Here is a 25,259-nt window from a genome sequence, read left to right on the forward strand (position 1 = left end):
AAAGTTAATGGTTCACCTAAAAGGGATTTAATAGAAATATATTAAATTTGAAAATAACTATTATACCATCATACTGATGCCTAACTCCTTTAGAAGAACTGACACACTAAAAATTAACTTTTTAATAGTTTCATCAACAAAGTTGACCAACAAATCAACAAAGTTGTTTTGTCACATACTGTGTGCAAAGCACTGTGTTAGGAACTCTAACAAAAGCTATCGCTCGGGCTTTCCTGGTGGCGCAGTGGTTGGGAGTCCGCCTGCTGATGCGGCGGACGCGGGTTCGTGCCTTGGTCCGAGAGGATCCCGCGTGCCGCGGAGCGGCTGGGCCCGTGGGCCGTGGCCGCTGGGCCTGCGCGTCCGGCGCCTGTGCTCCGCGGTGTGAGAGGCCACAGTAGGCGGGGGTGGGGGGGGCCGGGGGGGGGGCCGGGGCGTACCGCAAAAAAAGAAAGCTATCGCTCTGTTGGTGCACAAGGAAAGTTCTTCCATGTGCATTTACTAATACCTGGCACCTATTCTATACTGCCTACCTAATCTGCTGATCTCTCCAGTTCCTATATTTGCTTCACAAGGAAAGAAGCCCATTTAGCCCACTTTCATCCAATAAAAGTAAAAGCCTAAGACTTTAGCCTCTTCTTAACTAGAAGTGGGAACTAGGTAGGGGCTTCATAGCTGTGATATGGGAAGACCTAGACAGGTTCCTCCTAAGTGTGGTTCATCACTTTGTTCGACTCTAATTCCCAGAATATTTTAAACATCCACATTCAGATTTCACTTCAAAGCCAAGTAGCCTATTAGTGATTCTGTTCCTCCCTAGTCATGTGAATAATGGGGGGTGTGTGTGTGTGTGTGTGTGCATGTGCACGCACATGTACTTTTGTCTAAATAGTTTGAGATCTTCGGAAGAAAGGTTGCACGGGTGTAAAAACAGGTTTATTTAATCTAGCCATTCTTACATACTGATTTTCTTTTCTGGTACTTGATACAAAGATATTCTTAAACAACATGGAAGGCAATGTGAAGTTTAAAAACATGTTTTTAAAAATGTGTATGTAATGGTAGTAGAAGCATGAATTTATACAAACTTTCAGAAAAAAAAAACTCTCAATATGGAGCAAAAGCCTTAAAAATATACCAACTCTTCTGTTTGTTTGTTTGTTTTTCGGTACGCGGGCCTCTCACTGTGTGGCCTCTCCCGTTGCGGCGCACCGGCTCCAGACGCGCAGGCTCTGCGGCCATGGCTCACGGGCCCAGCCGCTCCGCGGCATGCGGGATCCTCCTGGACCGGTGCACGAACCCGCATCTCTTGCATCGGCAGGCGGACTCTCAACCACTGAGCCACCAGGGAAGCCCTATACCAACTCTTTAACCCAGAAAATTCCACTCTCAAAATTAGTCCTTAATCAATTATTAAAGAAGTGTTCAAAATGTATCTGGAAGGCCTTTCCTTAAAGTTATTTGTACAGTGAAAGAGTAGAAGCAATCTAAATGTCTATCATTATGGGATTAAACAAATTATAGCAAATGAATTGGAAACAATATGATACACTTTTTAAAAATAAAAGTTTAGAAGAATTTTTAATGAATGCTAAAATTTTATAATATTGTTAGGTTAAAAAATTCTCCCACAAGATAATGTGTACCATATCATCTCAGGTTTTAGAGTGTTTATATAGATACATACACATAAAAAACAGACTGTTACCATTCATTCATTACATATAAAGCAAGTAAGTTTGGGTATATAAACTGTTTGGAGAAAATGGGTCATAAATAAGAAAAAAGCAATGAATACAAAAACAAACTGCCATGAACACCTCTTTTGTCAGAGTTAAAATACCCTTTGTTTTAAGTTTTAGTTACAACTGATGCAAGATTTGATGTGTCTTATTCATGATAAGGCCTCCATTTGGGACCTCAAATGACCTCTGAAGGCCAATTACCTATTTCATTTCTTTAAAAAAAAAAAAAACCTTTCTTGTGAGAAGTTTGGATCAGGTTACCGCAGCCTGCAAAGGTGGTTCATTTGCTGAGTCTGTAAAGGTCTCAGGCAATCTTCTCTTCTCCAGACTCATGATTCAGCATCTGCAGTGCTCACAGCACTGGCACAGCTGACAGAAGCTTTGTTTCGTACAAATGCCAGGCAGCACTGTTCCCGTGCTTGATTTAGCATTTCTGTTCACTTTCCACAGCATTAACTTTTAAGGAGATTCAACAACCCCCCAGATGCAGCCTAAGGCGAGAACTGACAGACTAGTAAGAATAATAGATGGAAGTTCTTAATCTAGGGCATAAAGTTCAAAGGTTTGGAACGCACATCAAACTACAAACGTCCCAACTGTTAGCTGGACAGTTATAAATCCGGAGAAATGCCATGACCCCTCATGGCAGTAATCTCAGTTCATACCACCTATAAATACTTGTTAAGAGGTTATCAGACTGACAAGCCCAGGTTACCAGACTGTACAACCCAACAAAGCCACACATGAAAGGTCCACTTTTGTGCCAGCGCTCATTAGCAATCCAGGAAACAACCCAGTAATGTTTCCCCCCTTGTTTGTTTCCCTGTTTGTGTCCCATTCCCATGGCACCCATGGACACTGCTTAGGCTCAACGGCACTCTGTGGCCTTCTTACAAATCAGAGTCCCTGGATGCAGCCATTCCAGGGATTTTCACCCTGACTGGTGTAGAGCAGCTGTGTTCCTTACATACAAGTAATCTCTCTCTCTTGTTTTCATCTAAACCCACTTTTCCGTATTGATCTTCCAGGAAGAGAACAGTGAACCTCCAAATGAAAGAAATCAAGCACCCCACTGCATTTATATTACAATGCTTGGTGGCCTTGAGAAGGCTTATGTGTCCTCTTTCCACTTCAATTTCTTCCTTTGAGCAACAGGAATAATAATACCCACCTCAGAGAATTGTTGTGAAGATTGAGAGGGAGAATGTTCCCGACATCTTCCTTTGCCCTCTTGGTGTGTATGAGATTCACACTCTCTGTCCTCTGCCCATCTGTCCTCTGCCCTTCATGGGTACCAAGGTCCCTTGGACTAAACAGTCACTCTAACAGCCCACCCAGTCTGATCATTCAATTTCTCTGCTCATGAGCCTAGTGCTGCCATGGAACTGGAGAGCTCTTGATACCGTTCACTTACATACGATACTGTATGTATAACCAAAACAATGATCATTTCTTTATTGGCTGGAGTCTCTAACGTTATCTCAAACATTTGTAAATTTTAATCAATTTCTCCTAAACTTATTTTAAATTTAAAAATAATAGCCTTGTATAAGAGGCCAGAGGATTTTAGTGAGATAGACAACAAAACAATGCAGTGTGCAATGAACAGTTCTATGATTAAGTATATTTATACTACAGGATGTCCACGTGCTATTGACCATACCTTAGAGTACTGTGGTTTCCCATTTTCATAGTGAATCTCCACATAATCAGAAGACAGCAAACCACTACAAAGGAAAGAAAATAGAGTGATTTCCACATCTAAGACACTTGGAGGTTTAAAGATAACCAGCTCAATAAATGGATGTGAGAGCCTTGTACACCGCAAAGCACTCCAGTCCACAGTAAGGACAGAACAGGTTATCATCAAGAGCCTCAAATGTTATCCAGCAACAAATCATTCCTCCGTCTGTTAAAAAAGATAAAATACAAATAATTTAAAGATGAACTCCTTTTATACACACATTCGTCATTTGATTGATATGTTAATATGGAACAAACAAAAAGGCAGGTAACGGGAGAAGACAGGCTCTCTATAAATCCCACAGTTACGCTCTAAACAATTGGAATCTCAAAACAATCATTGAGGAAGAGTACAGAGAAAAGACCAGATAGAAAATATTCTAGGCTTTTCAAGCCACAGGGTCTCTATAACAACTACTCAACTCTGCTGTATTATCACGTAAGTAGCCACAGGCAGTATGGTTGTGTTCCAACAACACCTCATTTAGGGACACTGAAATCTGAATTTCACATAATTTTCACCAGTCAGGAAATTTTTCTTCTTTAATTTTTTTCAACCATCTGAAAGTGTAAAAACCTTTCTTAGCTTGAGGTCTGTACAAAAACAGGAATGCTGGATTTGGCCCACGGGCCGTAGTTTGCTAACTCCTGGAATAAAGAATAACAGTTAAGAATATAGACTGTGAAGTCGGAGTGGGGTTTAAAACCTAGCCCAGCTCCTTGTTAGCAGTGTGACTGTGGGCAAGTTACCCAACTCAGCCTTTACGTGAGTCACATGGAGACAACAAAGAGTGTGAATCTCATACACACCAAGAGGATTAAATGAAAGCATCCACATGAGAACTCAGCGCTGAGGATGTGCCCAGTAACGGGCACTGCGGCCGTCACTATTTTTAACTCAGCTTCTCCCAACACATTTCTCCCTATACAACGTGGGAAATAAGAATATGTGCCTCCGAGGCAGCTCTGGATTGTTAGGGCATCCGGGTTCCTGTTTGGGCTCTGCCACTAGAAATAATGATTATAAGAGATCACTCACATGGACTGAACACTTACTACATCCCAGCCACTGTTCTAAGGACTATAAAGGTAGAACCCATTTAACCCTAATGGTAACTGAAGAACAACAGTAGGTTCTACGATGAGCTGGATGTGTGCCCTGCATTTAGGCCTAGATATCCTCTTCTGCAAAAAGGTTGGAGCAGACGATGCCTCAGGTCCCTCTTGCTCTGACATTCTATTTTCTATAATTCTGCCGAGTAGTAGGTTTTCTTATTAGGAAAACTTGACACTGCTTCTTTAACAGAAGGATGGGAGGACCCAATGATTTCACATCATTTTGAGAACTGCACCTGATGTGGTTCTAAAATGACCCAGAGCGGAGGGCTGGAGGAGGCTTGGACCCAGTCAACAGAATAACTGGGAGCCACGTGTGTGCCTGGTCCAGCCTGGTTTCCTGTGTGAGCAGAAGGACAACCTTTACAACATGGAAATAAAGCAGGTGCTTGTACCTTGGACAAGTTTTCCTACTGAAATTACTAATCAAACGTGTGTCTACTGATGATTCTACATTTGAAACTAATTATGGTACGTCTACTCATTCCCTTTTCAAAATCTCAATAATCGTAAAAATAATGAGAGTTCTTAGCTCTCTATACTTGAGAACACCTGAGAAGATACAGAAAATTCTTTCAGCTCTAGTTAATGAAGTCAGCACTGCGAATGTACATAAACAGGGTTGTTGTTGGCAGCATTTCTCTGAGGAATCTTTCCACAACACCAAGAGGCACGGAGGTTGCACTAACTGCATTTTAATTACCTCTCTCTACAGGTCATTCATTATTTTCAAAATTCTCAACCACACCATCACTGGAGCATGTCTAACAGTTGAAAACAAGGTATTTTAGACCCCTACTTTTGTTTGTAATTACAAAAGCAGATAAAGATATTCTAACCATTAACTACCAAACGGATAAAGGTCACTTTAATTATCGTATTTCTCTCTTTTCAAGGGCCTTTTCCCCACCATGGACGTACCTATTTCTAATATCTCCCGCATTTGAGAAGCTTTTTTTTTTTAACTTATTTATTTTATTTTATTTATTTTTGGCTGTGTTGGGTCTTCATTGCTGCACGCGGGCTTTCTCTAGTTGCGGTGAGCGGGGTCTAATCTTCGTTGCGGTGCGCAGGCTTCTCATTGCAGTGGCTTCTCTTGTTGCGGAGCATGGGCTCTAGGCACGTGGGCTTCAGTAGTTGTGGTGCGCGGGCTTCAGTAGTTGTGGCTCGCGGGCTCTAGAGCACAGGCTCAGTAGTTGTGGCGCACAGGCTTAGTTGCTCCGCGGTATGTGGGATCTTCCCGGACCAGGGCTCGAACCCGTGTTCCCTGCATTGGCAGGCGGATTCTTAACCACTGCACCACCAGGGAAGCCCTGAGAATCTTAAAGAAGAAAAATAGCTACTTTTCTAGGACAGACAGAGATAGACATAAGACCATATCCTCCCTTTCACAAAGACACTCTACTCTCCCACCTCCTATAAATAGCACCGCATCCCCATTTGCACCATCCTTCCCTCCTGTCTGACCATTCTTCCCTTAAAACTGTTTCTTTCACTTATCACAGTGTCCCCAGCACCTGGCATAACGCCTAGTGCATAGCAGATGCTTAATCAACATTTGCTGAGTGAGCAAACATCTACCAACATCCACTATACGCCAGGCCCATACCATGTGCTGGGAAGTGGGGATGAAGAATGCAACTCTCTGAAACTGAAACTAAGCAAATCAGTACAAATGTATGAGATTCACCATCTCATTCTAGAATATTATTTGTAATCTTCCTGAAAGTGAATTAATGTCAACTGAAATGTAATCTAATTACAAAAGTCTTAATGTAATTTTGAAATGAGACTTTTCAGTGAGGGGCAAGTAACGCTAGAAAGGAAGAACTGAATAGCTAATCGTGTGGTGGTGTGTCTCCAGCTCCACCCTGCAGAAAAGGAACAGGTCATCTGTATCTCTGTAGGCCTGAAGATGAGTTGTCTGGCAATCTCCGCCTGCAGATGTTCTCCAAGGCCATTCCTCCACGTCTGCTCTCTGTAGTTTCCCTAGTAGAACTTCCTGTTGAAAATACAATGTTCTAACATGCCAATACTGATCTATTTAGCAATTATGGTCCCGAGTATAAATAGTCATTGTACTTTCTTGATCAGCCAGTTGGGTGTTTGGTTCTGAGTTGTCTGATAACTTGGGAGGACTGATGAAAAGGAATTTCTGAACATCCTAAGTTCTGAAATAAACATCCTTTTTCTAGTCATTTAAGTTACAGAAAAGCTTACACCCCAGCTACTACAGTCCGTCTCATGCAGGTTATCTGGTGAAAGAGAGGTGGCCTTGGGAGGTAAGGAGATAAATGTAGGATGGAAGTTCAAAGCAAGGTGAAAGAGAGTGCAAGAACTGGAATAAGAAAATTCTCTTTTGATTATTGTTACGGAACCTTCTTGCTCACCGCCTTCACGGTGAATCTACATCACAAAGGTAGTGAAAAGAACTTGAACTAGACAATGTGATTTTACTCAGCATATGAAGAACAAGTATAAGCACCTTAATGATGCTGAACTCCAAGAGCAGGAGAATGGCAAGACTATTAAGACATGGCAAATGAGCCAAGAGTCAGATCAATGAAGGGGACTGTGGCAGAAATAATGCTGAGTGTCCACCAAATTCCATTTCATCTTCCCCTTCCTAGAACAGTAAGACTATATTTCACAGCTTTCAGAGCAGTTAGGTTGGGGTCAAGAGATTGAATTTTGGCTCATGAGATATGGGGGGAAGTAATATCTATTCTTCCAGTTTGACCATTAAAATCCATGCTTGATTATCCAAGCTCTCTCTTCCCTGGAACCCTGGCAGTCACATGCCCTGGAAGCCACATGCCCTAGATGGCATAGCTACAAGGTGAATGCAGCCTAGGTTCCTACATCTTGACTGGAGAAGAGCTTCCTAGGAAAGCCACTCAAATGGCATTAGACCATAATGTGGGTAAGAGACAAAATATTACAGTGTTAATTCTCAGATTTCATCTTTACTATTAAAACATGGTCTAAATGTTTCTAATTCCAGCATCTATCACAAAAAACGTTTTAGAAATTTATGTTCAAAGAATATCAGAATCATCAGCAAATATACAAAGAGGACTTCTATAAGATCTAGGCATTGGAAAATCACACAAAGAGAGAAGTTTTGCCTATACAAATATTTGTTGTAGTCCTTGAGTTTGAGATTTATGTGTCTAATGAAAGAAGGTACATGAATAGTCAGGTGGTCAAACCTCCAAAAGTTTATAGCTTACATTCCACCAAGGAGGCTCATTATGGAAAAGCCAAGGATCTGAGTAATTGGAAAAGTAACTTATCAAGAATCCCTAGTGCCTGGAAAAGTCATTAACCAAGAAGAGTGAATGACTTCTAGTTTTTTGGACGATAACTTGAATCCCTTACTTTAAAGAAAGAACTATATTCCTTCTTTTGGACAATCCCGGTCATGGCAGTCTGTGAGTGGGTTAATCAAGCAAATTAAATTGTTCAGAATGAGACGACATAGAGAACAGGGCCTTGAGCTCTAAGGAAGACTACTAGGAATGGCAAACATTGGACCACAAGATGTGGTCATCTGCCCTCTTACCAATTTCTGTTGATTAAAGAGTCCAAGGATCTGGCTTGGTAACACATTCATTCATTTAGTGACAAAAAGTGCTGAGCACTATGGAGATTCTCAACTTCATGGGGCAGCAAGGATGACAGCGTTGGACCACGCCTGCCCCCTCTTCCCACTAGAAGCTTCACATTTTTCCTTTTATACACATAACTATTTTAATTCATTAAATAATTACTCTAAGTTGTAATGAGGAGAGACACAGAATTTAAACTAGTACATTCATACAAGCAGAAGCTTGTAACTTTACTATTATCCTACTGTCCTTACATGGCTTTCCTCTTTTTTTTTTTTTCCTTCCTTTGCGGCACACGGGCCTCCCACTGCCGCGGCCTCTCCCGCCGTGGAGCACAGGCTCCAGACGCGCAGGCTCAGCGGCCATGGCTCACGGGCCCAGCCGCCCCGCGGCATGTGGGATCCTCCCGGACCGGGGCACGAACCCGTGTCCCCCGTATCGGAATGCAGACTCCCAACCACTGCACCACCAGGGAAGCCCTTCTTTCCTTTTTGAACACAACAGACTTAAAAAGTAAGATGATTCTTCAACCACCACTTCTCTCAAGTCTTAAGAAAAAGTTAGACTCATCCCACCTAAAATAATTTGTATGCCAAAAGTTATTTCAGCTAGGAAATATACACTCCTTTGAGTGCAGACAATAAAATAAGAGATTTAAAGCTGCGTTCAAAGATTGTAGACATGGAGAGGTTGAGATGTAAGAGAGTAGAAATGATACATTAAGTGGGTGAAAGTAATTATAGGTTGAATTGAGGCTTAGTGTTAAGTCAAACAAAGATGGCACGGTAGGCAAGGGCTGGGGAATGTGGGCATATTTCATAGGAACAGAGCCGGAGGTGGAGACTACTCCCAGCACAGGCAGCTTGTAGAGATGTACGCTTCTTTGAGGGTCACGACAGGAATCTAATGAGCTCCTAAACCACATAAGAGGTTGCAGTACTTCAACGTGTAGGGACTCATAAGTGATGGCCCATGCACCATAATACAGTGAAGAACACTCAAATATATTAAGAATAGGAAACATAGGCAGGGCTGCAAGTTAATAGATAGGGCAGTAGAGAGAAGAGGAATTGGGGGAGAAATAAGGGATGAACTTGAGGTGATGTAAAAGCCGAGGACCCCCACGGGATCAGCTGATAAGAGGAGCCAAATATGAGTTCCTCTCTGAGGAAGTAGCGTCAATAGAGACATTTTTACTTACACAAAAATAAAAGATGTCTAATTTCTCCTCCCCAGCGTTTAAGCCATACCACTTGAAGTGACTTAACACATTCCTAGCATGGCTGCCAGCATCTCTATAAGTATACCAGTAATTTTGAGATTCCTCTATGATAGAATTGTAGTTACTTTCACACAAATGGGTAACTTTACCCCCATATGTCATGAAACAAAAACAATTTTAAACACAGGGAAAACTGGATCCAAATAAAGATAGCATATCTTTTGAACACAGTTATGCAGAACTGAAATGCTTTGGTGCACCATTTTCAAAGCTAAGAATGAATATTATAGTTTGTTGAATATTGCTAATATAGGTTCTTTTCTGATCTGCCCAATATTTATTTATACTATTATCAAACCAGGCTTTACATGCAGTAAAATCGTAGAGAAATAGATATGGATCTATTATCAGCCTTGCCTTCTGGTAACTTTGTCTCGAAGAAAAAAACTCTCCTCCAAGTCTAGTTTTTGCCATCTCCCAGGACAAGAGCTCCCTACTTCTTTCATTTTTCAGTCTATAGAGAAAAAGTGTACATTTGTTTATACAGTGTCCATCCTTCCCAGGTATACATGAAATAGTCAAAAGTGTAAAAAGGAAATGAATGGGAAAACTACCAGAAATAATAAGAATTAAGTAAGATAGCCAGTTATAAGATATATATGCAAAAGCAAAATACATTTCTATGTACACAAGCAAAAATAACCTAGAAATAATCCAGGGGAAAAGTTTCTACTAACAATGACAACAGTGGCAACAAATGTTATATACGTAATTATGCATGCAGGTATTTACACATATATGTATAGATGTACATGTACTCTGTAACATTAATGTAATTCCAAACAAAATTTCAGAATGTTTGTTTAACTTGATGAAATTATTCTAAAGTTCATCTTAAAGAATAAATGTTTATGACAACCCAAACATGTTTTTCAAAAGAGGAGTAACAATAGGACCTCATATTACTACTACAGTAAATGAAATACAGAGCACTGGCCTGATTAGATGGACAGCCTAAAGGACAGAACAGAAAGTCCAGAGATTCAAGGTCATATAAAAAATGTAATATATGGAAATAATGACATTTTAAATTGGTAAAGAAGAGAATAAATAGGTTTGGGACAAGTGACTAAACATTTTGGGAAAGTTAGATCCCTACATCAGATCTTACACCAAATAATAATATATGCTTTAAAGGAATGTATATTTTAAAATAAACTTACTATAAAAATATAGTTGAATGTTAGGAAGCAGAGACCATTTTATGTATGCTCTTAAACCCAGAAATAATTTTTAATAATCGATAAGACTATATAAGTTTTTTAAATTTCCATAAGTTAAATTTTAAAATACCATAAACAATTGCAAGGCAAACTGAGAAAAAACAAGTATATGAAAAACAAAGGGCTGCTATTTTTTGACATAAGGAGACAAAAACAAATAAAAACAAACAACCCAACAGAATGTAGGCAAAGAACATGGGCAGATGATTCACAAAATATTATGTACGAAATGCAATTCACAGAAAAAAGAAAACAGAAATACTAACGGTGATCAGTCATACACAAATCTACAATTGTATAGTAATAAAACACCTGTAAATTAAAATAGCCATACGAGACCATTTTCCCCCATCAGTTCAGAAAATAAAAAATGAGTAATAGTAGCTAGATCTGGCAAGAGTGTAGAAAAATTGGCACTTTACACATTACTGTGGGGAAAATGAATTAATATGTCTTTCTACGGGACAATTTACCAATAGCCATCAATCCATGAAAGCATGTTCACCTTAAATCCATAAGTTTTTATAATCTTATAAGAGCTACTTATAAAGGTTTCCTGAGGAAATAGCTAGACAAGAGCAAATAAACACACACACACACACACACACACACACACACAGCTATCTCGGCAGGTGATGTAGATGCGAGTAGGTTTAAATGTGCTTTTACATTACAGACGCTTGGAAACATGGGAAAGATGTTCACATCATTCATTGAAAAAAGCTAATGAGAGAATGTTATGATGTTGTCCGGTAACTTTTTACAAGTATGTTTATACGTGTATATTCACATATAGAAAAAAAATCTGCAGAGATATACACACAAATATAACAGTAGGCTATCGCTTCCTGTAGAACTTTCAAAGACTTTTATTTTCTTTCTTTGTTTACCCATAATTCCTAAAGTTTTTACAATGAACATACTTTTGCCTTTGAAAATGAGGAACCACAATACAAGCTACATTTTTTTCAAGGAAGAGAAACATAGCTCTTTAGGAATGGGATGAATTCATTAAGTAATTAATTAATGACTAATTTCAGGCCCAGGAAAAGAGTCACAGGCATTGACAACCACCACTAACCTCGCTGGGTGCAGTGGTCAGGCCCGGCTGCCTCCGTCCCCTTACATGGAGGTTGGGGTGAGGACAGAAGAAGAAACAAAATGCAATCCCCACCCTCAAGGTGACTATAATCTCACAGCTAAAATAAGACAGGACAGCACGTACCCTAATAACATAAATAGTAAACCATCAAGCTGCCCCAAAGGGAAAATTAATTTCAACTAAGACGATCAGGAAAGCAGGGCCAGGGCAGGTTCAGGACAGAGTATAGACAGGGAAATACAGGCAGGAAAGAGCAGGTCACATAGACAGGAACTAGGATGTACAGCCAGGGAGGATATTCAGGGTATGGATAGAAGTCCAGTGGCCAGGGCATAAGTCACGGGTGGATGGTGTTTAAAAGGCAGGATTGGGACCAGGCAGTACACAGATTTAAGCAGAGGAGTTGGAACTTCTGAAGGAAAGGGCACTCTAGGACCAGGAACTCACACTTGGAAGAGCTCAGAGCAAGCACTGCGTTTGTGTCTTCAGAAGCTGCAAAGTCTTTAGGGCCTGAGAAGGACTTAACACAGATACTGGCTCTTTTACTGGGTCAATTAGAGCCATCTGCAAAGTAATTAATGTTAGCAGCAGGAGAGAACGGCATGAGACCAGCAAAGACACTAAGAAAAGGCCTTTCCACATGTGAAAACCTGTAGATTTAACTTTCCTTCACTCATTCAATTAATGGCTGAAGACTGGATGAGAAGCAAAAAAACCCAAAAAAATAGATGAAGGTTAGATAAAGAAATGATTTTTAACAAAAAGTAAAGATTATTTCATTTTTATTTAAAATTTCCATTTCTTTTTTATTTGTATTAATGCAGTTAGTTTTATTTTTTTAATTTCTATACAATTTTTAAAGGTTACTTTCCACTTACAGTTATTAAAAATATGGGCTATATTCCCCAGCTTGTACAACACATCCTTGAGACTATCTTACACCCAACAATGTGTACCTCCCACTCCCCCGCCCCTATGTTGACCCACCTTCCCACTGGTAACCACTAGTTTGTTCCCTGTATCTGTGAGCCTGCCTCTTTTGTGCTGTATTCACTAGTTTGTTGTATTTTTTAGCTTCCACATATAAGTGATACCATGCAGTATTTGTCTTTGTCTGACTTACTTCGTTAGCATAATGCCCTCCAAGTCTGTCCATGTTGCTGCAAATGGCAAAATTTCCTTAAATGTTTTTACTGTGAATTATAGATATTTGTCCTAAAATTTAGTTATGCAAATACTAGCATGAACAGCGATTTTATGCTGTTTTAGTAAAGAGTAAGATTTTTGTAGAACAATTACAGCTGTCTTTTGTGTGCTCTCCTCCTCCTTTTTACCCTACCAGGAGGAGCCTAACCATTTCTTTCTCTTGTGTTGACACAGTCTGAGCATGTACGGTATCTGCTGGATGACCTGAGACCCAAGGCCTCCACAGAACCTGCACGGCCCTATAAAGGAAAAGGCGTTTGATGTTGTCATTTCTCTGTACTGATCAGAAAACAACATTCTGTGCAATCATGGGATCCTTCATACATAGAACACAGGGACCTTTAGAGATGATAACCGTGGTCCTTCTAAATACTAGATATGTTTATGAAATTATCAGAATGTAGCAATTAGAAACACAGTTCTGCAGTAATATCAAACCAGTAAGCAGCTAAGACCACCACATAGCAAGAAGAAGAGGAGGAAGGAAAAGGAGAACTTCTTTGCGGTTTCTTCAAGACACTACAAAATTACTCTTATACATAGTGACACCTATTTTTTAAATTAGCACTTTAGAAAAATGATCTTCAAACTTCTGAGCACATTTCATGGCACTGAGAAATTATTCACTGGGCCTTTAATCGTTTAAAAAATAAAAGTCATGATGTCCCTAATTTCTCTAACCAAAGAGATTTTTTCATTCTTCCAAGTTATGTACCATTTCAAAATAATGACAACAGACCTCTGAAAATTATAGAATTTATTGGAAAAGCTACCATTAATTTGTAGCTTCTTTGGAAAGGGGATTTCTTCCAACTAGCATGGACTTTCCGATTCAGTATAGGTCATTCGAGTGTTAACTAGGCCTTTTTCACTCTGCTCACTGTTATACCCTCAGTCAAGGAAGAATGCCTGAACTAAACAGGCACCCAGGAGCGATTTGTTGGTTGAATTAATGAACAAATAATTAATGAATGAACAGGTAACAGAAATTAGGAGATCCAACTCCTAACCTGACTCTTATTGTCTCTGAGTCCTTCGAGAAGTCCCTAACATTGTGGAACAAGTTTTCTCCCTTACAAAAACCAAGATTGTTGGATTATAGGATCTCTAAGGAAACTTCCAAGTCTAAAATAGTGAATGGATGACTGCCATCATCTCCTACCCTAAAAGTATAGCTGTGCTAAACTGGCACTTGGGATTGTTAACACACACATCTCATCTATAATATTTGGTACCTGCTTTATCAAATAATCAACTGTCTGTATATTGGGATGACTTCAGGCCAACGTTTCCAGAATGGTGCTAAAAAAATGGTTGCATTCATGTTCCATATATACCGCAAAGAGCTGCTTTATAATTTTTTTTTCTAATTCTACATATTTCTATGTACCTCAACCAAAAAAGAACACCTCAATTTCCAAGAAGGAAAGTGATAAACTCTTCCTACAGATTAGATTAATAAAGAACAAAAAACTTTTACATAGAAATTAAACTGAGCCATGATCAAGATCTGCTAAAGCTACATTGTATAAACACCAACCTATTTAAGGGGTGTGTTGAAAATCAGACCACACAATTACAGTACTGTTACTTGATTGAAACTAAAAATAAGTCAAAAACTTAAAATCAACTATCATGCTTTATCATAAAGATATTGCAAACCAAAGAAAACAGGGAAAAATAAGAACTTATCCTGTGTAAGTTGCTTATGATAAGCAAATCTGATGACACCTGATGTCATTTTGAAAGACATGTATACAACAGTGACTACAGCTGTGTAATTTACTCTATTCCAGTTTTATTCTATCGTCTGGACATTTTGCATAATACTAAAACTGAATTTTTATCTTTCAAAAGCTACCCAGATCATTAGTTATTTGCACTTGATTCTCTCTTAAAATTCATTTTAAATAATGTAAAGACAGACACCTTCCTTCTATTTTAAGAAATCTAATGTGCCAGTAATAAAATCAAGTCAGTGGTGGCAGAAAAAAGCAGAACAACAAACCTATAAATCAGAGTTTTAAGACAATTTCTGTAAATGGGCCTTTCCTCCAGCCAGACAACTTTCATTAAATTGCCTTAAAATTTTAATTCCAAGTAGATAATCTTACCCACCGTCACCATTAAAGTGCCTCTCAATGTTTGGAGGAAAAGCAAAACCTTTATAAGATTCTAGAAGCAGCCAAATCTCAGAGAGACTGACACAGAAAAAAGGAGAAACTATTCTATTTAGGTTCTTTCAGAGAAACTATTTTTAGTTTAATCCTAAAACCAGACATTTTTAGAACCCTGGTGGAAAGTCTAACAATTAACTGTGTGATCCATAGTGGTAAATTCACTGCGTATCAATAGTATATTCAAGGATCATGAGTACTTAGGGTTGGGGATGATGATGGGGAAGAAGAAAGATCCTAAGTGAACTGATTCACTTCCAAGAAAGCCGTACCAAGGTTGGTAATTCACGACAGGGATAGAAAATGGAGTGGACTACCTTCAGAGAAAAATCCAGAAGCTAATAGTCTGGTAGAGTTAAAACTCTGGGCCAAGAGCATATTCAGGAGTTGAAATGCATATAGAGTCTAGAGATCACACCAGCATGTAAACAACAGATAAGTAAATGAGATTCTCCAAACTACCATCCCACAGAAATGGCAGGTACCATGCTGTATCCATAGCTCTTGGTATTGCCACCTACTCAGAGGAAGCATCTAATCAAGTTCTGTGGCTGATGAGTCCAGGAAACTCAGAAGAAATAAAAGACAAGATGGCACGTCACACTTTAGTCAGAGGAATCCTCAGGAACTCGAGGGTCCTACAAGCAGAGCTCAGACCCCCAGGTAGGCAAGGTGAGGCCAGAGACAGTCCGTGGCAGAAGCAACAAGAAAACTGAGACTCAGACTACTTTCTGTCTCTCTCTTTTTTTTGTTTTAATTAATTAATTTATTTATTATTTATTTGGCTGCATTGGGTCTTCGTTGCTGTTTACCGGCTTTCTCTAGTCTCAGTGAGCAGGAGCTACTCTTCGTTGCGGTGTGCGAATTTATTGCAGTGGCTTCTCTTGTTGTGGAGCGCAGGCTACAGTAGTTGTGGCACACGGGCTCAGTAGTTGTGGCTCACAGGCTCTAGAGCGCAGACTCAGTAATTGGTGGCACACGGGCTTAGTTGCTCCGCAGCATGTGGGATCTTGCCGGACCAGGGCTCGAACCTGCGTCCCCTGCATTGGCAGGCAGATTCTTAACCACTGCGCCACCAGGGAAGTCCATGTCTCTATTTTTTACAGCTAAGTATCCATGAAGTCAAAAGCCAATCCCAGGGATGGGATAGAGGAAATGTTTTGGTGAAGGGACACACAGAGAGCTTCTAAGATACTAGCCATGTTCTATTTCAACCCGGATGGTGGGCATTATACAAATAGTCATTTTATTATTCTTCTTTAAACTGTAAAAATATATTTCCACTCCTTTATGTGTACATTTTATAATTTTAGTAAAATAAAGAAAAAGGAATCCAAAATATCTGCAAGTAATAAAAACAGAAGAGCCTAGTCCAATTCTGACATTGACAAATTTGAGTACGAGACAACTTGAGCCAGAAATGGACCAAGGAAAAGGCACCTGGAATTAGAAAGTTATCACTACTAAGACCAGAGGGGAAAAAGACTTTAAAGAACAAGTGGGAGGTGAAAAGCACAGAGAGAACAAAAGGCAACTTTCTTCTTCTCTAAAAATAGCAGGCTTATTAGGCCACTTTTAGAGCCAGTGCTCACATGGGAGTCCATTTCTATTAAAAGAATAAAACTTAGAAAGGGAAAAGAAGTTCCTGGAGGATACCAAAGTATGGAAAAGAAAAGTTCAGAAATGTAACAAAATGTAATAGACCAGACAGAATTTGAACTATATATGACTTTATTATCAAAATATTTAACTCTCAGACTAAAGAGGTAAAGGAACAGAAAATGAGAGGGTGAGGCAAAGAAAATCCTTCCACGCACTGATTTTCTGCTGAACTACACTTAAAAAGTAAAGAGTGTGTGTGGTATAAGGTTAAGTAAACCTCATAGAGCGCACTGCCATGGCACATGACTGCTTTCCAAATAAAGTGGCAAAAGATACCATCCTATACCCTTCACTGAAATACTCAAACTTAAATTTAACTTTAAAAAAATCCTCATTTTCAATCACCAAGACTAACATCGTTGGAAAACATCAATCTCAGTTGTTTTGATAATCATTTACAATCACATTTATGAATTCGTAATGCCAACAAGTATCTTCCTTTTCTCACTCCCACATTCTTCCATTGTTTAAAAGACTTATCTGTACACAGGAAGGTGGAACTTATGGATGACAACACCAACAGTGGGTCCGAGAACAAGCAAGACCTGTGTCACAGCTATAGGAAGGTCTACTCATGTTACACAATACAAGCCACTTCTAGACGTTTTCTGCTCAACAAGATAAAATCTTCTCCAGAGTTCCTATTTTTCATCAAAGACAATGTATTACAGTGTTAGACATTTAAAATCCAATAATTCTAAAAAAGGTTATTCGAGGAGTGTTTTCACATGCATGCTCTGAGGGTCAAATCAGTATCTCTATTTTTATACACAATTTTTTAAATCCTAGGGCCATGTAATGGCACTTAACAGCCTTTTTGGATGACTAAGAATATCTAAAACCAGAGAACAGTTTTGAGATGACTAATAACTTAAATACCCACACTAAACTTCAACCCCAAATCAGAAAGGATGAGTGAAGTAATAACATAATGAGGCTTTTTCCCTTTTTTCCATGCCTCAGGCGCAATCATTCCTATAATTCTTAACTAGAAAAGAATTTTAGTTTGCTTATCCTTTAAGAGGATATTAAACAGCTTGTACAAAAAATTGAAAGATAATTCTCATTTTTTATCCCATAAGCTCAGATAACAAGCATGTGGATATCAGTTCTCTTTAGCTCTTTTTTTTTTTTTTTTTTTTCTTGGCGGTACGCGGGCCTCTCACTGTTGTGGCCTCTCCTGTTGTGGAGCACAGGCTCCGGACTCACAGGCTCAGCGGCCATGGCTCACGGGCCCAGCCGCTCCGCGGCATGTGAGATCTTCCCGGACCGGGGCACGAACCCGTGTCCCCTGCATCGGCAGGCGGACTCTCAACCACTGCGCCACCAGGGAAGCCCTCTTTAGCTCTTTTATCTGGATTCTAGGCATTGCATCATTTTCTAAAGTTGCCTAAATTCTAACACAGGTGTCACTGAAACAAACCCCAAACCCCAGTCATCTCCACCTAGTGTTGGATAACTCAGTGAAAGTTCCTAGTTAATAGACCCTCGTTGTTACTAAGTCATCCATTCTACAAATTCACTATAAATCCTTTCTACAAATTCACTATAAATACCTAAGAGAAACACATGATGGTCAAAATACTTCCAAAGACTGAAAATGTTCCCCTCCCTCCCACTTTCCATCTGAGACTATCATTGATTTTTTTTCCATGTTCATATTCCTACAAGGATTACAAACTCCTCATGAATTACAACAGAAGAATAAAAATTAGAGGAACAAAAAACTACTGCATTTCCCTATAAAGAGAAACGGTCCTAATTTCAAGCTACTAAAAACTATGAAGCTAAATACTGGGAAATTTGAGCCAACATACCTCTTCCCAGAATTTGAATAGGTCAGAGCAAAAATTTCATATCCAACCCAGTTATTCTTCAAGTATAAGATTAATAAATATTTTTAAGCATTCAAGAACTCATGAAATCTATCTTGCACCTATACTCTTCAGTTAATTCTGGTCAAGCAAAATACAAATAATCCGGGAAGAATGGAGAAACCATGGTAAAAGGACTCAGAGTGGGTGCTGAATCCCTTAAGGAAACAACCAATGCTTATTATGGAAATTCTGGTTACTGAGCAAAATGCAAATGTTATACACCTTGACGATGTAAAAAGTATTATAACTAACAGGTGAGGAAGGAAAGTGGAAAAAGTATAAATGTGTTCATTTTATCTTCATTCAAATATACAATTTAGTTGAAATAAGTCTTTTCTTTTTTTTTTTTTGATGACTCCAAACAATGTTCTTCACAACTTTGGTAGCACATTTTTAGCAAGTAACATTTCTTGTTATGAAGAAATATTCATCTCACCTTCATACATCTCTTTAATTTCACTTGTTTTCTTTTCTTTTGTTAAATTTAGTATTCATTATATTTGCATTTTGTTAAGTGTAATCATTTATATTTAAAATATTATTATAATATAACCCCATTTTTGCAAGCTATCTACCACACCTTCTATCTGTATGCATAGAGAGTTCACGAAATAGAGTGTACAAATAATAGTAATGGTTACTTCTGAATGGTAATTTTTAACTTTTCCTTTGCATTTATTTTGTACCGACTTTAAGTTTTATAATGAGCAGTATCATTTTATGAAAACAACAAAAAATTTTCATCAGAAAACTGCTTTTGATATAACAGCTACTCTTCTATGTCTCAGAAGTACAAAGATTTCTGACAGTGAAGTGGAAACTAACAAACATTCACCATTAGCTGCTTCTCATATGGTAGTTGGGTAACAGCACACCTGTAGCTTCAGTGTGGAGGATTAAGAGGTAACAGGGGAGATCCATTACTTGGGATAGCCATTACTTCATCATGGCAAGCTGCCATTTTAATGAACTCCTGCTTCAGGATGGAAGTCAATTAAGACAGCTTTGCCAGCAATCTCAGAGAGAAAAGGTGAGAAAATTATCTGCAGAGCTACTAAGGTGTTGTGTTTTGTTTTTTGGGTTTTATTTATTTATTTTTTTTTTGCGGTACGCGGGCCTCTCACTGTTGTGGCCTCTCCCGTCGCGGAGCACAGGCTCCGGACACGCAGGGTCAGCGGCCATGGCTCACGGGCCCAGCCGCTCCGCGGCATGTGGGATCTTCCCGGACCGGGGCACGAACCCGCGTCCCCTGCATCGGCAGGCGGACTCTCAACCACTGCGCCACCAGGGAAGCCCCTCGTTTGTTTTTTTTTTGTAGATAACTAATGCATGTTTATTGAAGCAAAGGAGGAAGTACAGGAGGCCCAGGCTATAGGGAACTTTGCTCCTTAGAGGGAGAGTTACACTTCTCTAGTTAATTTTCTCTTTTTAACATCTTTATTGGAGTATAATTGCTTTACAATGTTGTGTTAGGTTCTGCGGTATAACAAAGTGAATGAGCTATATGTATACATATATCCCCATATCCCCTCCCTCTTTAGTCTCCCTCCCACCCTCCCTATCCCAGCGCTCTAGGTGGTCACAAAGCACTGAGCTGATCTCCCTGTGCTATGCAGCTGCTTCCCACTAGCTAGCTATTTTACACTTGGTAGTGTATATATGTCCATGCCACTCTCTCACTTCGTCCCAGCTTACCCTTCCCCCTCCCCGTGTCCTCAAGTCCATTCTCTACGTCTGTGTCTTTATTCCTGTTCTGCCCCTAGGTTCATCAGAACCCTTTCTTTTTCTTTTTTTAGATTCCATATATGTGTGTTAGCATATGGTATTTGTTCTTCCATATGTGTGTTAGCATATGGTTTTATTTGAACCTCCATACTTTTCTCCACAGTGGCTGTATCAATTTACATTCCCACCAACAGTGCAAGAGGGTTCCCTTTTCACCACACCCTCTCCAGCATTTATTGTTTGTAGATTTTTTGATGATGGCCATTCTGACCGGTGTGAGGTGATACACTCACAAAAGGTGCTTTTGTTACAAGTCTATGTTGTCACTGACTTCTCAGAAATAAGACACAATCTTTATTACCAAATACAAAATGCTTACGTCAGCACCTGGAACTTGCCAGTGCCTGCTAACATCTACCTTAACTAAGTGACATCTAAAAAGCAGAAGGCTTTACTGAGCCCTTTTCTAAGTACTATTGAGGAAGTAATTTAAAAATGAACTAGGCAATTAAAAAAAAAGAAAAAAGTTATCTTTTTATCTCTTCTTCCCCCTTCCCTCCCTACCCTTACCTCCCCTGGAAAACAGACCTAGTAATGAAGGAAGCCCAAGCAGGCTGCACAGTGATCACTGCCCTGCAGATCTGTGCTCTATAATCACTGTCTGTTCCCAGCTTATAAAAATAAAGGCTGGAGTAAAGTCTACCTGGAAAAAAGGGCACTCCTGAAAAGTTTAAAGACACCCACAAATGTAAAAACATGTTTGCGTTTTTTATATCAGCGAGACCAAACACAAGCATGAGACTATGACTTTAAAATACACAGCATTGGACATTCAGACAAAATATCATTAAGTGCATTTTCGAATGAAGCCCTTGGGAAAACTTCATACAGTAAATCCTATCAGGCAAGGATCTGACGGCAACTTGTCATCCAGAATGCCATGACTTTGTCAACTGTCAAAACTTTAAATACACTGTCTTCTTGTTAAAAAAAAAAATAGCCCTGCCTTTATTTCTAACTATGGCAATGCTGAAAAGCAAGAGTCCTTAAATAGATGTGAATTTCCTTTTATTGCAAGATAATGTATAATTCCAGAATATTTTTCAGATCCCCTGAATACCTTTTTACTTTTTTTAAAATGATTTCAGCCATCCTGTCCTCTTTAATTTATACTTCTAGGTTTAGACAATCATTCATTTTGACAAATGTCTATCTTTCTGTGTCAAAATACAAGTATGGTTGACTGGAAAACAAAATTTTTCTCATTCTACTTAGACAAAACTAAGGAACATAACGACACATCTGTTAAAGACAAAAAGGTTGTTTTGTCAGTAACAGAGAAGTTCAATTTTTTTCCAGTTGATAATAAAACATGGGAGGCTTTATCCTGCCAACAGCAAACATCTGTAAAGATAAAAAGAGTGTGGGCTTCCCTGGTGGGGCAGTGGTTGAGAGTCCGCCTGCCGATGCAGGGGACACGGATTCATGCCCTGGTCCTGAAGGATCCCTCATGCCGCGAAGCAGCTGGGCCCGTGAGCCATGGCCGCTGAGCCTGCGCGTCCGGAGCCTGTGCTCCGCAACAGGAGAGGCCACAACAGTGAGAGGCCCGCATACCACAAAAAAAATAATAAAATAAAAATAGAAAGGGTGGATCTCAACACTAAGACAAAATTCAAATGCAGGTAGCCTGTTTACCTGGAAATGCAAATATAGATTAAAGCTGTAACTGAGGAAAAGTTAGAAAGAGCAAAGGCTGGAAAGTGGAAACATAGGAATATTAAGCTGTATGATAGCTTGTGTTGTGAGTAGGTGAGGTAGCCCTGGAGAAAGAGTCCTAATTGAGGTTCTCTTCTACCTAGCAAAAACACCAACCACTTGGTGAACCTCAGGAACAGAGGCTTCATTTAAGACCATCACATTTCACTTTTCAGCTGAAATTACTACTGTTTGTATCCTCCCTCTCCCTCTCCCTCTTTATTCCCCCCACCATCCTGCCTTCTCTGGGCTCAGCATGTGGTAACGAATCTATTCCCATAAGCCCTTTCCTCTGAAAAACTTACTCAAATATAACAAAGAATCACCATGTAGATAAAGACCACTATCTGAAGAGACTGTAGTGGTGAAAAAGAATGCATGGTTTGTCTAGAGTCTTAGTAAGAAATTCAAAAACCCTGGTGACCCCCCTGAGAGTCAGATGTTAATTCAGGGGAAAGAAATGATGCTGTCTTGTAAGAGAACTCTAAACGTTAAATCTAACCCTTCTTAATGTGATGATCCATTTTATAAAATGTCAACACACAAGTAAATTGAAGCCAGACGTTCCCAGGAGTCAGTGTAAATCTGAGTTGCCCCACAAGATACCCAAACTCTCTCTCTCAAGGAAAGTAAAAAGCTGGGTGAAAATCTAGATTTCCTTACAGCTAAATGGGGTTACCTCTCTAGAGAGAAAATGGAGCTCTAGAGCTAAAATGGGGATTAAATCCCAGGGTTACCACTAACTAGATGTGTGATTTTTAACATGCAACACCTCTCTAAAATATGATACAAACAAACGTATCTACAAAACAGAAATAAACTCACAGATATAGAGAACAGACTTGTGGTTGCCAAGGGGGAAGGGGATGGGGGAGGGAAGGATTGGGAGTTTGGGATTAGCAGAAGCAAACTATTATATATATAGGATGGATAAACAACAAGGTCCTACTGTATAGCACAAGAAACTATATTCAATATCTTGTGATAAACCATAATGGAAAATAATATGAAAAAGAATATACATATATGTATAAATGAGTCATAAAAGAAATTAACACAACATTGTAAATCAACTATAGTAAATTTTTTTTTAAATGTGCAACACCTAACTTCTCTGTGCCTCAGTTTCACCATCTATAGAGGGTGGATAGTAATGTACCCATCACTTGGGTTATCGTGAAGATTAAATGAGTCAGTTCACATATGACACTCTGAACTGCAGCACACCCTGGAAGTGATCAATAAGTCATTTATTATTGTCATTTTTGCCTGAATTCCAAGTCCTGCTAACTTAGTCTGTCTGGTTGCTGATACTTCTGGAGGTGAAAACCAGATCTAAACCATTGTTGTTAGAAGCCTTAGTTTGCAAATATATACCCATTTGCAAATTCAGTCACTGGGAGGCTTGGTAGTCCCTTCTTTGTTCTGCAAGCCACCTGGCTCTACCAAGGTCAGGAGAGGAAACTTTATGGGAATCAAGTCTGGTATTTAATACCTCAAAACCTACCTTCTCAGTTCCAGAGTCCTCATCAAATTTCTGATATACTCATTCTTTCTTCTACTTTACCTGTGCTATTTAAATAATTTGAAATATTTAGGTACAGCGTGTACGGTTGAATAATAATAATTTGAAATATTTAGGTACAGAGTGTACTATGAATCCATAGTCATATACATAAGAGCCCTATAGGCAATGCCCTCCATATTGGGAAAGGAGAATGACAAGAGCCAGAAGTTATGGGTCCTGGGACTCAATGTATACCAGGGTCACCTTGGGCAAAACAGCCTATTTTTGAATTTCAGGGTCTTCATCTGTAAACGGTGAAATTTGGTGCAAACTCTGTGACTCTACAAAGTATGTATCAAATTGATACATACGTTTCTACAGTTATTCTGTTATAATAAAATAATACCCCTTATTTTCCTCAGATTCATGATACTCTTAACCACCTGGAATGTGGCCAGCATGCAGGACACAAAGCAAAAAGGCTCACTGAGTCTTTGAAATCACTATTTTAAAGTCAGGGTATCTCTTACACATGGCTAAAGGAGACCTCAAGTCTTTATTCAAGGTTACTAACTCTCACATAAAATGCTAATAATTTTTGTTATTTCTTATTCTGGAAGTGAAAACATATGAGAAACAATAAATTAGGTGAAAACATATGAAAAACAATAAATTAGTAAGACCTGGGCTAAAATAACAGGTTCACTGAGAGAAAAAGCTACAGCCTACAGCAGGAAACCAGACAGAATACCTATTATATTGCTGGTCAGGCAAGCAAAACAATAACCTTGCATATTGTTCTAAAGTTAAATTACATCTAAAATATAGTCTATCAAAGAAACGGGAAGATATGTTACCCATTTTAGAAGAATTTTTTTCAAAAATAACTCTTTTTTTAAAGTTTAGCATGCCAAGGAACAAACTTTAGTTATCTGGAAAACCCACTTCGTGTGGAACAATCCATTCCCTAGCAACCTTGTGTAAATGAAGTTTCACAATCTAAGACCTTTAAAAATAATCTTTTATAGGTTTTAGGTGATGGGAAAAAAATAGGTCAAAATTTACATCGTTTCAGCATACACAATTGTGTAAGTGAAGTGGTCATCATTTTGAATGGTTTTTAAATAGACCCTTACTATAGTTTTCAGTCAAGTACTTCCATGAACAGCAAAATAGAAAATAAGGGACTGTTTAGAAACCCTTACACCAGCCATCAAAAAGGCCAAGACTAAAGTCAACTTATGACAGAATATTTGCAAAAGATTCTTAATGGTCAGGAAACAGAAATATGTACTTTACGGAAGGAACTGAGCACCTGTTAAGTGTCTATTATATACACTGGTCTCTTTCACAGAGGGCGGCTTGCTTAGTCCTCCTATCAATTTCAGTTCAGTTTAATAAACTGCGGCTCAGAATAGTTCTGGGATTTCCCCAAGTGGCAGAATCAGAATGCAAATCAAAACGTTTAGCTATAAATCTAAAGCATACTTTCCACCATACCACACTACTAATTCTCTCATCACACAAATAT

At 39.1% G+C, this 25,259-nt stretch overlaps 1 protein-coding gene across 3 annotated transcripts in view; it reads right to left on the reverse strand.

Annotated features, from left to right (window-relative positions):
* ADAM23 (ADAM metallopeptidase domain 23) overlaps positions 1-25,259 on the reverse strand; it is a 165,767-nt gene that overhangs the window by 73,845 nt on the left and 66,663 nt on the right. For all 3 annotated transcript variants that reach the window (XM_060301957.1, XM_030853824.2, XM_060301958.1), the window contains exon 4: positions 3,406-3,469. In XM_060301957.1, the coding sequence (XP_060157940.1) occupies positions 3,406-3,469 (64 nt within the window). The remainder of the gene's footprint in view (positions 1-3,405; positions 3,470-25,259) is intronic.

Source organism: Globicephala melas, chromosome 7 (genome assembly GCF_963455315.2).
Source record: "Globicephala melas chromosome 7, mGloMel1.2, whole genome shotgun sequence".
NCBI classification, from domain to species: domain Eukaryota; kingdom Metazoa; phylum Chordata; class Mammalia; order Artiodactyla; family Delphinidae; genus Globicephala; species Globicephala melas.